This window comes from Salvelinus namaycush, chromosome 11, assembly GCF_016432855.1.
Source record: "Salvelinus namaycush isolate Seneca chromosome 11, SaNama_1.0, whole genome shotgun sequence".
Classification (NCBI taxonomy): domain Eukaryota; kingdom Metazoa; phylum Chordata; class Actinopteri; order Salmoniformes; family Salmonidae; genus Salvelinus; species Salvelinus namaycush.
In genome coordinates this window covers 30788232-30805430 of record NC_052317.1, presented here as the reverse complement: position 1 = coordinate 30805430, position 17199 = coordinate 30788232, and the positions used below count along the sequence as shown (strand labels likewise).

The 17199-nt window shown below is 37.5% G+C and overlaps 1 protein-coding gene across 1 annotated transcript in view; it reads left to right on the top strand.

The window, feature by feature from the left end:
* Positions 1-10617, top strand: part of mmp16b (matrix metallopeptidase 16b (membrane-inserted)) — a 40754-nt gene extending 30137 nt beyond the window's left edge. Inside the window, exons 7-11 of the mRNA XM_039003488.1 lie at positions 2-219; positions 465-603; positions 8695-8845; positions 9729-9844; positions 10250-10617. Of these exons, the coding sequence (XP_038859416.1) occupies positions 2-219; positions 465-603; positions 8695-8845; positions 9729-9844; positions 10250-10617 (992 nt within the window). The remainder of the gene's footprint in view (position 1; positions 220-464; positions 604-8694; positions 8846-9728; positions 9845-10249) is intronic.
* Positions 10618-17199: the final 6582 nt, after the last annotated feature.

The following is a 17199-nucleotide window of genomic DNA, read 5'->3' as shown; positions in this document are numbered from 1 at the left end:
GGTCCACCAGACAGGTCCGCCCAGCCCACCAGAGCCCCACCCACGGCCCCTCCCCCACGCTTCCACCCCCCCTCGGAACCCCGTAAGCACGACCGCCAGGTCCGGCCCCACCGCCCTCCTCAGGGCGCAAAACCCTCCAACCCCAACGCCAAACCCAACATCTGTGACGGAGGCTTCAACACCCTGGCCATCCTCAGACAGGAGCTGTTCGTATTCAAGGTAGGTTGGCATGTACAGATACTGTATGATGTATCCTTGTCTAACCTATATAATCTCATGAACACAGTGTTAAAAAGGTATGTTTGCATGAGGAGGTAGAGATGGGCACTGAAGGGTTTCAGTGGAATCAATCATTCCTGGTATTAGACAACAAAGCACATTTCAGAGTTTAGGTAATACTACAGTAGAGAGAAGGGGATGAATATGATGAAACAGATCATGTGTTTTTGTCTACATGTGTGTAGGACCAGTGGTTCTGGAGGGTGAGGGACAACTCGGTGGTCCCTGGCTACCCTATGGAGATCAACTTCTTCTGGAGAGGCCTGCCCGCCAAGATCGACGCCGTCTACGAAAACAGCGAGGGGAAGTTTGTCTTCTTCAAAGGTGAGAGAAGGAGATGAATGAGAGATGGAGGAGAGATGAGAATGAGAGAGAGGGGGGAGAGAAAGAGAGATGGAGGAGATGAAATGGAGCTTATGCTAGCTCTTGTATCAACAGAAAGTAGCATTAGGTTTGAAGGTTCGTTAGAGGAGAGCAATTTAGAGAGAAAGACAGAGCAAAGTATTTTGTTTGTGGTCATCACAAACAGTGTCATTTTTACACTGTAAAAAAATAAAATAAATGTTTTTGTTTACTCAACTTTTTGGTCAAAGTGTTACCAGAATTTAACATTTTTAGTTCCAACATGAGATAACGTTGACAAAATTTAAGTCAACTTAATTTTTGTGTTTTCTCAATTTGTCTCAAATCTTCATTCAACTAGAAATTATTATTTTGGCAGAAATGCCAGAAAATGCTTTGGAACTAGTTACACACACAGTGCTTTTAACTTAACACACGTTGACAAACATGATTACATTGTGCATGTTCATTTATACAGTAATTCGTATTCAACATGTCCTCACCTGGAATTGGAATTCGCAACCTCAAGGTTGATGTCATTCCGATCTTCCTGCTACGACATCCATGTCTGTGTCAGTGACTGCTTTCACTTGTATTGCTACACTTTGCACTTCAAAGTAAATCTCAGTTCTGTTAAAAGTTCACTCAAGAAAAAACGATTATATTTATCATAGCGATTAATGGATAACATTAAAACAAAGTAATATTCCCCACCAACACTAGACAACTGTACAGAAAAACCTAAAATGGCTTAAATAAGTATATCAAATGAATGATGAGAGAATAGTCAGATAAACTGATAATTGACACAGACATCGTGGCGTTGCAGGAAGATCGGAATGACAGCACCAAGAGGTTGTGAGTTCAAATCACAGGTGAGGACATGTTGAATACTAAGTACTGTATAAATGAACATGCACAATGTAATCGTGTATGTCAACGTGTGTCAAATATGTAAATTGAAAACATTGTATGTTAAAAGCGCTGTGTAACTAGTTCCACATATTTTTTTTGTAAGATGCCAAAAATATAAATGTCTAGTTGAATGAACATATGAGACAAATTGAGCAAACACATAATTTAAAGTGGATGTTTTCACATGTTTTCTCATGTTGGGCAACCTAACATTCAGGTTAAACTTAGACCAAAAAGTTGGGTAAACAAAAAAAAAGGCCGTGGAACCAGTTACTTAATAATAATTAGTTGAAACAACTAGATTTGTGTGTGTTTTTTTGTTGTTGTTTTTTATAATGTATTAATAAGTATACAAGAGAATGCCACTTCAATTAGTAGAAATATTGCTTGTATGTTCTAAATAGCATCCATTTTGTTCTGTATGATACTGTACTGTATAATAACGGGTGAGAGTTCAGCCCCTCCTCCATCCCTCCTTCCCTCCATCAGGCAGATTGACATGACATCTGTCCTCCAGCAGGATCACAAAGAGTCTCATGCTTTATTTATTCCCTGGTGGAGGAGCTACTTGCTGGACTGGACTTACGCACAACGTTATAGTTGCCCCTTACCGTATCCACTATAATAAAACTACTGTTAAAACTGCATTGTTGGTTAAGGGCTTGTAAGTAAACATTTCATGGTAAGGTCTACTGTTGTATTCCACACATGTGACAAACACAATTTGATTTGATTTATACTCACAACAATACAGTATCTTAGCTCTAATATGCTCACAACACTATCTTAGCTCTAATATACTCACAACACTATCTTAGCTGGAATATACTCACAACACTATCTTAGCTCTAATATACTCCAACACTATCTTAGCTCTAATATACTCACAATGCTATCTTAGCTCTAATATACTCACAACACTATCTTAGCTCTAATATACTCACAACACTATCCTAGCTCTAATATACTCACAACACTATTTTAGCTCTAATATACTCCAACACTATCTTAGCTCTAATATACTCACAACACTATTTTAGCTCTAATATACGCCAACACTATCTTAGCTAAGATTCTTAAAACTGCATTGTTGGTTAAGGGCTTGTAAGTAAACATTTCATGGTAAGGTCTACTGTTGTATTCCACACATGTGACAATCACAATTTGATTTGATTTATACTCACAACAATACAGTATCTTAGCTCTAATATGCTCACAACACTATCTTAGCTCTAATATACTCACAACACTATCTTAGCTCTAATATACTCACAACACTATCTTAGCTCTAATATACTCACAACACTATCTTAGCTCTAAAATACTGACAACACTATCTTAGCTCTAATATACTCACAACACTATCTTAGCTCTAATATACTCACAACACTATCTTAGCTCTAATATACTCACAACACTATCTTAGCTCTAATATACTCACAACGCTATCTTAGCTCCAATATACTCACAACACTATCTTAGCTCTAATATACTCACAACACTATCTTAGCTCTTATATACCCACAACACTATCTTAGCTCTAATATACCCACAACACTATCTTAGCTCTAATATACTCACGACACTATCTTAGCTCTAATATACTCACGACACTATCTTAGCTCTAATATACTCACAACACTATCTTAGCTCTAATATACTCACAACACTATCTTAGCTCTAATATACTCACGACACTATCTTAGCTCTAATATACTCACAACACTATCTTAGCTCTAATATACTCACGACACTATCTTAGCTCTAATATACTCACAACACTATCTTAGCTCTAATATACTCACAACACTATCTTAGCTCTAATATACTCACAACACTATCTTAGCTCTAAAATACTGACAACACTATCTTAGCTCTAATATACTCACAACACTATCTTAGCTCTAATATACTCACAACACTATCTTAGCTCTAATATACTCACAACACTATCTTAGCTCTAATATACTCACAACGCTATCTTAGCTCCAATATACTCACAACACTATCTTAGCTCTAATATACTCACAACACTATCTTAGCTCTAATATACTCACAACACTATCTTAGCTCTTATATACCCACAACACTATCTTAGCTCTAATATACCCACAACACTATCTTAGCTCTAATATACTCACAACACTATTTTAGCTCTAATATACTCCAACACTATCTTAGCTAAGATTCTTAAAACTGCATTGTTGGTTAAGGGCTTGTAAGTAAACATTTCATGGTAAGGTCTACTGTTGTATTCCACACATGTGACAAACACAATTTGATTTGATTTATACTCACAACAATACAGTATCTTAGCTCTAATATGCTCACAACACTATCTTAGCTCTAATATACTCACAACACTATCTTAGCTCTAATATACTCACAACACTATCTTAGCTCTAATATACTCACAACACTATCTTAGCTCTAAAATACTGACAACACTATCTTAGCTCTAATATACTCACAACACTATCTTAGCTCTAATATACTCACAACACTATCTTAGCTCTAATATACTCACAACACTATCTTAGCTCTAATATACTCACAACGCTATCTTAGCTCCAATATACTCACAACACTATCTTAGCTCTAATATACTCATGACACAATCTTAGCTCTAATATACTCACAACACTATCTTAGCTCTAATATACTCACAACACTATCTTAGCTCTAATATACCCACAACACTATCTTAGCTCTAATATACTCACAAAACTATCTTAGCTCTAATATACCCACAACACTATCTTAGCTCTAATATACTCACAACACTATCCTAGCTTTAATATACTCACAGCACTATCTTAGCTCTAATATACTCACGACACAATCTTAGCTCTAATATACTCACAACACTATCTTAGCTCTAATATACTCACAACACTATCTTAGCTCTAATATACCCACAACACTATCTTAGCTCTAATATACTCATGACACAATCTTAGCTCTAATATACTCACAACACTATCTTAGCTCTAATATACTCACAACACTATCTTAGCTCTAATATACCCACAACACTATCTTAGCTGTAATATACTCACAAAACTATCTTAGCTCTAATATACCCACAACACTATCTTAGCTCTAATATACTCACAACACTATCCTAGCTTTAATATACTCACAGCACTATCTTAGCTCTAATATACTCACAACACTATCTTAGCTCTAATATACTCACAACACTATTTTAGCTCTAATATACTCCAACACTATCTTAGCTAAGATTCTTAAAACTGCATTGTTGGTTAAGGGCTTGTAAGTAAACATTTCATGGTAAGGTCTACTGTTGTATTCCACACATGTGACAAACACAATTTGATTTGATTTATACTCACAACAATACAGTATCTTAGCTCTAATATGCTCACAACACTATCTTAGCTCTAATATACTCACAACACTATCTTAGCTGTAATATACTCACAACACTATCTTAGCTCTAATATACTCACAACACTATCTTAGCTCTAATATACTCCAACACTATCTTAGCTCTAATATACTCACAATGCTATCTTAGCTCTAATATACTCACAACACTATCTTAGCTCTAATATACTCACAACACTATCTTAGCTCTAATATACTCACAACACTATTTTAGCTCTAATATACTCCAACACTATCTTAGCTCTAATATACTCACAACACTATCTTAGCTCTAATATACTCACAACACTATCTTAGCTCTAATATACTCACAACACTATTTTAGCTCTAATATACTCCAACACTATCTTAGCTCTAATATACTCACAACACTATCTTAGCTCTAATATACTCCAACACTATCTTAGCTTTAATATACTCACAGCACTATCTTAGCTCTAATATACTCACAAAACTATCTTAGCTCTAATATACCCACAACACTATCTTAGCTCTAATATACTCACAACACTATCCTAGCTTTAATATACTCACAGCACTATCTTAGCTCTAATATACTCACAACACTATCTTAGCTCTAATATACTCACAACACTATTTTAGCTCTAATATACTCCAACACTATCTTAGCTAAGATTCTTAAAACTGCATTGTTGGTTAAGGGCTTGTAAGTAAACATTTCATGGTAAGGTCTACTGTTGTATTCCACACATGTGACAAACACAATTTGATTTGATTTATACTCACAACAATACAGTATCTTAGCTCTAATATGCTCACAACACTATCTTAGCTCTAATATACTCACAACACTATCTTAGCTGTAATATACTCACAACACTATCTTAGCTCTAATATACTCACAACACTATCTTAGCTCTAATATACTCCAACACTATCTTAGCTCTAATATACTCACAATGCTATCTTAGCTCTAATATACTCACAACACTATCTTAGCTCTAATATACTCACAACACTATCTTAGCTCTAATATACTCACAACACTATTTTAGCTCTAATATACTCCAACACTATCTTAGCTCTAATATACTCACAACACTATTTTAGCTCTAATATACGCCAACACTATCTTAGCTAAGATTCTTAAAACTGCATTGTTGGTTAAGGGCTTGTAAGTAAACATTTCATGGTAAGGTCTACTGTTGTATTCCACACATGTGACAAACACAATTTGATTTGATTTATACTCACAACAATACAGTATCTTAGCTCTAATATGCTCACAACACTATCTTAGCTCTAATATACTCACAACACTATCTTAGCTCTAATATACTCACAACACTATCTTAGCTCTAATATACTCCAACATTATCTTAGCTCTAATATACTCACAATGCTATCTTAGCTCTAATATACTCACAACACTATCTTAGCTCTAAAATACTGACAACACTATCTTAGCTCTAATATACTCACAACACTATCTTAGCTCTAATATACTCACAACACTATCTTAGCTCTAATATACTCACAACACTATCTTAGCTCTAATATACTCACAACGCTATCTTAGCTCCAATATACTCACAACACTATCTTAGCTCTAATATACTCACAACACTATCTTAGCTCTTATATACCCACAACACTATCTTAGCTCTAATATACCCACAACACTATCTTAGCTCTAATATACTCACGACACTATCTTAGCTCTAATATACTCACGACACTATCTTAGCTCTAATATACTCACAACACTATCTTAGCTCTAATATACTCACAACACTATCTTAGCTCTAATATACTCACGACACAATCTTAGCTCTAATATACTCACAACACTATCTTAGCTCTAATATACTCACAACACTATCTTAGCTCTAATATACCCACAACACTATCTTAGCTCTAATATACTCACAAAACTATCTTAGCTCTAATATACCCACAACACTATCTTAGCTCTAATATACTCACAACACTATCCTAGCTTTAATATACTCACAGCACTATCTTAGCTCTAATATACTCACAAAACTATCTTAGCTCTAATATACCCACAACACTATCTTAGCTCTAATATACTCACAACACTATCCTAGTTTTAATATACTCACAGCACTATCTTAGCTCTAATATACTCACAACACTATCTTAGCTTTAATATACTCACAACACTATTTTAGCTCTAATATACTCCAACACTATCTTAGCTAAGATTCTTAAAACTGCATTGTTGGTTAAGAGCTTGTAAGTAAACATTTCATGGTAAGGTCTACTGTTGTATTCCACACATGTGACAAACACAATTTGATTTGATTTATACTCACAACAATACAGTATCTTAGCTCTAATATGCTCACAACACTATCTTAGCTCTAATATACTCACAACACTATCTTAGCTCTAATATACTCACAACACTATCTTAGCTCTAATATACTCACAACACTATCTTAGCTCTAAAATACTGACAACACTATCTTAGCTCTAATATACTCACAACACTATCTTAGCTCTAATATACTCACAACACTATCTTAGCTCTAATATACTCACAACACTATCTTAGCTCTAATATACTCACAACGCTATCTTAGCTCCAATATACTCACAACACTATCTTAGCTCTAATATACTCACAACACTATCTTAGCTCTAATATACTCACGACACTATCTTAGCTTTAATATACTCACAACACTATCTTAGCTCTAATATACCCACGACACTATCTTAGCTCTAATATACTCACAACACTATCTTAGCTCTAATATACTCACAATACTATCTTAGCTCTAATATACTCACAACACTATCTTAGCTCTAATATACTCACAACACTATCTTAGCTCTAATATACTCACAACACTATCTTAGCTCTAATATACTCACAACACTATCTTAGCTCTAATATACTCACAACACTATCTTAGCTCTAATATACTCACAACGCTATCTTAGCTCCAATATACTCACAACACTATCTTAGCTCTAATATACTCACAACACTATCTTAGCTCTAATATACTCACGACACTATCTTAGCTTTAATATACTCACAACACTATCTTAGCTCTAATATACTCACGACACTATCTTAGCTCTAATATACTCACAACACTATCTTAGCTCTAATATACTCACAACACTATCTTAGCTCTAATATACTCACAACACTATCTTAGCTCTAATATACTCACGACACTATCTTAGCTCTAATATACTCACAACACTATCTTAGCTCTAATATACTCACAACACTATCTTAGCTCTTATATACTCACAACACTATCTTAGCTCTTATATACCCACAACACTATCTTAGCTCTTATATACCCACAACACTATCTTAGCTGTAATATACTCACGACACTATCTTAGCTCTAATATACTCACAACACTATCTTAGCTCTAATATACTCACAACACTATCTTAGCTCTAAAATACTCACGACACTATCTTAGCTCTAATATACTCACAACACTATCTTAGCTCTAATATACTCACAACACTATCTTAGCTCTAATATACTCACAACACTATCTTAGCTCTTATATACCCACAACACTATAGTAGCTCTAATACGATGCTAATAAGGCCTTATTATTAGACTGAATTAAGCAGCTTTACGGCAATAATGCTCATCATGTTACTGCAAAAAGCAAGGGCTATTTCCTAGCAAAAGTGTAAAACATAATGTTTGGACCCAGGCTCTGTTTGTGATTACTGGACAATTATGACCACTGATCCATTTGTGACTGTGTTTGTTTTAGGAAACCGGTTCTGGGTGTTCAAGGACACTACTTTGCAGCCCACCTACCCTCAGGACATCTCTCTGTTTGGGAGTGGGATGCCCACCCAGAGTATAGAGACTGCTGTGTGGTGGGAGGACGTAGCCAAGACATATTTCTTCAAGGGAGACAGGTCTGTTTGACCTTTTCATTTATCCATTACAATACATTGATTTTATCCATAGTGAAGTTAAAGTGTAACTGATTCTAGAATTATCAATCTATCTGTTACGTTACATTGGTTTTATCCGTAGTGAAGGTAGAGTGTAGCTGATTCTAGAATTTTCCATTTGTCTATTAAATTGGTTAGATTGTGAATTATAGGTTATACATGATACTGTATTAGTTTTGTCAATGACAATGATCACTGGCGTATCACTCACCCCCGCAGCCCTGGCAATGTGGGGGGCCCACGAGCTCTGGGGTCCCCCTGGAGGTTGGGCCCCCTCCCCAGATAGCATAGGAACACGTCATAAGCCATAGCAAAATGTTTAGAATTACAGGAAATTAGCTTTAAAATTGAAAAAATTATAATCTCAAAATGTTATCTATGAGATTAGCTATGAAACTTCTAATTTTTCTCTAAACTGTGGTACACCACTGACTGTGAAAAAAGGCTAGCTGATATAAAGTTCACTGTGAGATGCTATAATTAGTACATGATTTACTGTACACTAATGTGACTCAAACATTTGGTGGATCTGTCATGATAGATGAAATCATGCGAGGTCCTAACCCTGTTGTGAGAGCAGATAAAATGCTTTGTCATCATTCTGCAGCAAACTGTTGCATATCACTGTTATGATGTTTTGTAAAACATGACTTCATCCCTCTGGGTTTGACAGAATTCCATTATCTTGATCCTAAACAGTTGTGTGTATGTGTAGTAGATCATGAGATTATAATGTTGGTGCATGTGACTGTGTGTGTATGTGTGTTTGTGTGTGTGTGCGTGCGTGCGTGTGTGTAGTCTTTCTGGATATTGAGCGCAGTGTTTCTTTCCTACCTGGCATTAGATATTGGAGGTACAATGAAGACATGAGAAACATGGACCCTGGTTACCCCAAACCCATCACAGTGTGGAAGGGCATCCCTGACTCTCCTCAGGGAGCTTTTGTGGACAAGGCCAACGGTAGGCCATCCGTTCCTCCCTCTATACCCCTCAAACTCAACTCCAGACCTCAAAGCCAGTTCCATAGCGTTTTTTCATTGTTCCTCTCTAATCAGGGTCTAATTTAGACCTGGCACACCAGGTGGGTGAAATTAATTATGAGGTAGAACAGAAAAGCAGCAGACTCTGGACCTCGTAGGGTAAGAGCTGAATACCCCTGCTCTATATCATCCTCCATTTCTGCATCACATCTCTTTATAATGACTAAAATAGGCCTCTTTTCTCTTTATATAGTCTACTTATGCCTTGCTTCTCAGTACAGAAAGTAAAGATTGGGTTATAAAATTAGCAAACCAAAGTTAAGGAGAAACTATTAGCTTGTATTAATGTTTAAATGTTGAGGTGTTTTCCTCCTCCTGTGAACAGGATTCACCTACTTCTACAAGGGGAAGGAGTATTGGAAGTTCAACAACCAGCGGTTGCGTGTGGAGCCGGGCTACCCCCGCTCAATCCTGAGGGACTTCATGGGCTGTGACGGCCTACCAGCTGACGCCGACTGGGACTGGAGCCCTCCGGAGGTGGAGGAGCGCCACTACGACAGCAGCAGTGGTGACGTGGACATCATCATCAAGCTGGACAGCACGGGGGGCACGGAGAAGGCTGTGGCTATCGCTATACCCTGTATCCTGGCGCTGTGCATGATGGTCCTGCTCTACACCGTGTTCCAGTTCAGGAGGAAGAGCACGCAGAGACACATACTGTACTGCAAGCGCTCCATGCAGGAGTGGGTCTGATCTAAACCAGAGAGGGGACTGGAACTGTAGAGGTGTATGGAACTCCCACTAGGCACTGTAGGGAAGAGTTATCAAACTCCTATTGTTCTGTAGTTGTTGAACTAAGCCCTTCTGTGGATGGACAGTATATACAGTACAGTAGAGGAGTCCTCCTAACATGGTCAAAACTGTGCTTTGCCCTCTTTGTGACATGCAAGGTGGAGTGATGCTAGCCCTCTTCATTCAACACTATGAGGGACTGTGGCTGCCAATTCCAACTGAGAGGCATTTGCTTTGACTCGACTATCTTTGGGTACACTCAGTAGTTATTGGAGAAAGAGGAAAGTTGTGTGGGACCTATGTTTATCTCTGTCTCTGCACGCCCCTAACAAGCCCTTACTAACTACAGTACAGTGGACCATTTAGTAATAGGCTACTACTTTTTATTTTCGTGTCCTAGTAAAGTTCAAGTTGCCCAGACTCTGTGCTTTTTGATTGAATTATCTTTAAAAGATTAGTACTTGTGAGGTGGACTGTCTCATACCCAAACCAAATATGACCTTTGACCTATCTTCCTTTCCCAGAAAGGATTATGACTCTGGATTCTTTGTTGGGATGTTTAATTCTAATCCATGGATCATTATGACATTACATCACACTCACGTTTCCTTTGACCATGTCTTTTCCATATCTGCCTGTGACCATCTGTCTGGTCTGGTCTGGTGTGGTCTGGTTTGGTCTGGTCTGATCTGGTGTGCTCTGGTCTGCTGTGCTCTGGTCTGCTGTGCTCTGGTCTGGTCTGGTCTGGTGTGCTCTGCTCTGGTCTGGTGTGCTCTGGTCTGGTGTGCTCTGGTGTGCTCTGGTCTGCTCTGCTCTCTGTCAAGTTTCACGTTTTATTTGTCACATGCACAAGTACAGTGAAATGCATATATTGCAAGCCCTACCCAACAGTGCAGTATTTAAAGCAAAATAGTATAACTAATAAAAAATACAATAAATTAAAAAAAAGTGAGAAATAAGAAATAAGAGAGGAAGCTATATACAGGGTAAGTGCCAGTACCAAATTGACAATGTCTGTGGTCTAAGGGAAGCAGCAGCAGTTAAACAATTTAGGGGCACACAAATACATTTAAGAGCACACAAATATATTTAGGAGCACACGAAGACATTTAGGAGCACACAAAGACATTTAGGAGCACACAAAGACATTTAGGAGCACAATCAAAAATATTTGAGGTAACAAGCCGTTTTCTTTTTAGTAATGGTGCAAGCATGATGGTCATGAATCTGGTCTCAGTGTGTTCTCCATGGCACTCAGGGCCTGTGGTACAGTGAAGTAATCATTGCAACAATTATCATCTGGGTGATTTGTTTCTAGGCGCACTGGTGCTCCTCAATTAAAATTCCAGGTCGCACAGCCAAATATTTAGGCGCATATGCGAGTAAAATGGTCGCACTGTAGAGCTCTGTTATGTCACGTTCCTCTCGACGTGTGAAAAATGACTCAGTATGTGAGATTCCCGGTGAATGTGAAAACATATATTAGCATTTTTAGGGATTTGAGTTTGCCACGTTTGTGGTAAAACATTTTTTTTTACTTAAAAAGGATATGGTCTCTTATGAAATCAGGATATTGAACTCTATATCAACAGCTATATCAATAATATATCTTAACCCTTCAAAATCATTATCAAACCATAAGACTAATGTGTAATAACATGTTATAACTATCTTATAACAACCTCAGTTCATTTCTCATTGTTCTTCTCCATGGATCATTTAAAAGGGTCATAACGCATTGCTATTCATGAACTAAAGTACTGATGGTAATTGTAGTTTTGTATTTGATTTACATGGCAGAGACATCATTTTTTTCTAAACCATGTTAAATGTTCTGCTCCCCAGACCTCTCCTCATTTGCAGGCCATTAAATATTATGTTCACATTGGCAGAGACGTTCTAAAGAGATATCTTTACTTTCTTCAAACATGCAGTTTCTGTTGGTTATGCATTCTCATATGATTTAAGCTGGAAGAAGAAAGCTTTCCATGTTGTCCTACATGTCTTAATGGTAAGTGTGCTTGTGGTGAGGGTCTGAAAGACAGGTTTGAAAGCATGGCAGGGTTGGGGTCAAGTCCATGTCAATTCCTGAAGTATGCTGAAATTTCAATTCCAATTTTCCTCAATGAGAATTTGGAATTCAGTGTACTTCCTGAATGGACTGAATGAAATAGAACTAGAACCCGACTCTGAAGCAGAGCCAGTCAGGCCAGTTCAGCCAGTACTGCATTTATTGGTGTATTTATTCCTCTGTGCTCATCAGCACCTTAATCTCGTTGCATTGTTCTGAGGGCAAGATAACGTCTGTCAATAAAATTGATTTTAAAAAGCAGTGCAGTGTTTGGTCGTCCTCGTGCTTGTTTTTTTTGTTGGTTGTTTTTGGCATTGTACAGTACAGTCACATCATTCTTGTAAATGTTATTTTCATTTTAAGTGTTTAAATCTAAGAAAATTATATTTCTAAGTTATCATACAATAAAATACAGTATTAGTAGTATCAACAGAAATTATGATTTAATAAAATACAATGAAAGCAGAGAGCTTTGAAAGCAGAGAGCTCAAAAGAGAACATTTGAAAAAGGCAAAACCAAAAGGATGAATACAATGTTAATTAAAAGACTTTGCCATTGAAGCCTGTTTGGTTGCACACAGAATTCCATAAGTGTGTACAAAGGATCAGCATCAATGCCAAAACAAGCCAAACACTATCATTTTATAGTCAAATAAACTGAGATTTTCTCCACTAAGGACAAAAGGAAATGTTATAAAAATCAGGAGCATTAAATGTTTAAACTGCCTGGCATGGTTGCCAGCTTCGTCTGTCGGTCTGGAAGTTGATAAGTGTTATCTTCACCAGCCTCTTGAGTGCCTCTATTCTGCTTTGACACATGCTGTTAAGCCATTAGGGATCATTTGGAGTGCCATTAATGGAAGTGGGTAGAGGCCATTACACAGCATTCAATACAAGAAACGTGACTTTTGAGAGTGAGAGAGAGAGTAGTGAAAGGTGCACTCTGGCTGTGGAGGGAGGTGGAGGGACTGTCATAGTAAGTCTATGGTGACCTTTACCAGACGGCCCTATGGCTTTACCCAAATGCAAAATTCTAGGAAAATGTAAACAGACACACACGTACAGGTGCACATACACACAAACACACAAACACAGCACAGACCCATATATGAATACCCATCTGTTTTGTCCTTGACAGTTAATGAGATTGAACAAACCAAAAAACTAAAAGCACACTGTGAAAGCAACGTGATATGTGATGGGATGGTTACAGCAAAACCATATGCTAATGAAGTTAAAGTCAAAGATGGTGAACATAAGGTTTGAGATATGTCTTGTCCAGGGGTGTTACTGCAGTAAAGCAGCAGGCCCTATATCTCTGATTAACAGTGACAGGTAGCAGATGAATCAGGCTCGGGTAATTTGACATGCATCACAGAATAGAGGCATATAAGAGGATAATATCATCCTCACAGAACCAATTATTAATGGCTGTACTGCACGGGACACATTACTAATGTCACAGCCGTTTCGTCCCTTGACCGAACACCATATAATATAGTGAATGATAAATAATGTATGGAAATGATCATACCAGGCCCAACAGAGTGCAGACTCCTCAAATGGCGTGTCATCCAATTTGTGAATGATGATGAATGAATGGAGAATATCCATGACCACTTTAAAGAGGTGGATCAGTAAAGTAAACTAGACCATGGTAATAGATTTCATAGCAGTTACACACCGCCTACACACAGTCTCTGTGATCTGACAACCCCTCCTTTACAGAATGACACTGAGGCCTCTATGGTGTATGTCTTAGGCTGTGTTTAGACAGGCAGCCCAATTCTGATCTTTTTTCTACTAATTGGTATTTTGGCCAATCAGATCAGCTCTGAAATAGATCTGATGTGAAAAGATGTGATGTGATTGGTCAAAAGACTTGGGCTGCCTGTCTAAACGCTGCCTTAGCTGCAGTGAGTTGAGGTAGGGTTGCAAAATTCCGTGAACTTGGAGGATTCCAGGAATCGGGAGGGAATAAGCAGGAAATCCGGAATCCTCCAACCAAGATTTCTGGAAAAACAGGGAAATTATTGAAAGTTCCCTGAATTGTGCAACCCTAGTAGAGGCGGGTGGACCAGTAGGAGTGTCTGTAGGGATCTACAGCTATCTAAGGGCCATCAGAGAATCATTCAGGATGAAACTGTCTGATATTTCAATAAAAATTATGTGGTTTTATATATTTTATTAAACAAAGTTATAGCATAATATAGGTTCATATAGCTTTCCTGAAAATGTAATAAAAAGCTTTAATCATGGTGTAGCTTTGAGGAAAAATACTTAACCTACCTTAATCATCAAGGATAGATAACACAATAAATCTTGAAAGCTTATTTCCATTGTGGTCTTATTTCCATTTGGGGGGGGGGGGGGGGGGGGGTAACAAACAATGTTTGTTTCACAAATTGAGCTAATTGTACAGTTACAAAGAAAACAACACTGGAAAGGTACATCACCCTTGTCTCATGTACCCTTAATATATACAACAATCAATCCCAAATATATAAAAGACAATCACAATATAACACACAATAGGCACCAAAAGTCAGCCCATATGCTAAACTGTGCATTTTCTTCTCATCCACGTACTGTAGTCTTACAGCTCAGTTTTGAGACATGCTACTGTTGTTTAGTCATTTTTTCAGTGAGAACTTGAAACCGACCATGAACTTCAAGTTCTTTGGAAGACTATTCCAAAGAATGGCAGCTGAGTACAAAAAGGTTTCTTTCCCTGTACCACTCTTAAAAAGAATGGCAGCTGAGCACAAAAAGGTTTCTTTCCCTGTACCACTCTTAAAAAGAATGGCAGTTGAGTACAAAAAGGTTTATTTCCCTGTACCACTCTTAAAAAGAATGGCAGTTGAGTACAAAAAGGTTTCTTTCCCCATACCACTCTTAAAAAGAATGGCAGTTGAGTACAAAAAGGTTTCTTTCCCCATACCACTCTTAAAAAGAATGGCAATTGAGTACAAAAAGGTTTCTTTCCCCATACCACTCTTAAAAAGAATGGCAGCTGAGTACAAAAAGGTTTCTTTCCCCATACCACTCTTAAAAAGAATGGCAGTTGAGTACAAAAAGGTTTCTTTCCCCATACCACTCTTAAAAAGAATGGCAGCTGAGTACAAAAAGGTTTCTTTCCCCATACCACTCTTAAAAAGAATGGCAGTTGAGTACAAAAAGGTTTCTTTCCCCATACCACTCTTAAAAAGAATGGCAGCTGAGTACAAAAAGGTTTCTTTCCCCATACCACTCTTAAAAAGAATAGCAGCTGAGTACAAAAAGGTTTCTTTCCCCATACCACTCTTAAAAAGAATGGCAGTTGAGTACAAAAAGGTTTCTTTCCCTGTACCACTCTTAAAAAGAATAGCAGCTGAGTACAAAAAGGTTTCTTTCCCCATACCACTCTTAAAAAGAATGGCAGCTGAGTACAAAAAGGTTTCTTTCCCCATACCACTCTTAAAAAGAATAGCAGCTGAGTACAAAAAGGTTTCTTTCCCCATACCACTCTTAAAAAGAATATCAGCTGAGTACAAAAAGGTTTCTTTCCCCATACCACTCTTAAAAAGAATGGCAGTTGAGTACAAAAAGGTTTCTTTCCCCATACCACTCTTAAAAAGAATAGCAGCTGAGTACAAAAAGGTTTCTTTCCCCATACCACTCTTAAAAAGAATGACAGTTGAGTACAAAAAGGTTTCTTTCCCCATACCACTCTTAAAAAGAATGGCAGTTGAGTACAAAAAGGTTTCTTTCCCCATACCACTCTTAAAAAGAATGGCAGCTGAGTACAAAAAGGTTTCTTTCCCCATACCACTCTTAAAAAGAATAGCAGCTGAGTACAAAAAGGTTTCTTTCCCCATACCACTCTTAAAAAGAATGGCAGCTGAGTACAAAAAGGTTTCTTTCCCCATACCACTCTTAAAAAGAATGGCAGTTGAGTACAAAAAGGTTTCTTTCCCCATACCACTCTTAAAAAGAATGGCAGCTGAGTACAAAAAGGTTTCTTTCCCCATACCACTCTTAAAAAGAATAGCAGCTGAGTACAAAAAGGTTTCTTTCCCCATACCACTCTTAAAAAGAATGGCAGCTGAGTACAAAAAGGTTTCTTTCCCCATACCACTCTTAAAAAGAATGGCAGTTGAGTACAAAAAGGTTTCTTTCCCCATACCACTCTTAAAAAGAATAGCAGCTGAGTACAAAAAGGTTTCTTTCCCCGTACCACTCTTAAAAAGAATGGCAGTTGAGTACAAAAAGGTTTCTTTCCCTGTACCACTCTTAAAAAGAATGGCAGCTGAGTACAAAAAGGTTTCTTTCCCTGTACCAGTCTTAAAAAGAATGGCAGTTGAGTACAAAAAGGTTTCTTTCCCTGTACCACTCTTAAAAAGAATGGCAGCTGAGTACAAAAAGGTTTCTTTCCCTGTACCACTCTTAAAAAGAATGGCAGTTGAGTACAAAAAGGTTTCTTTCCCCATACC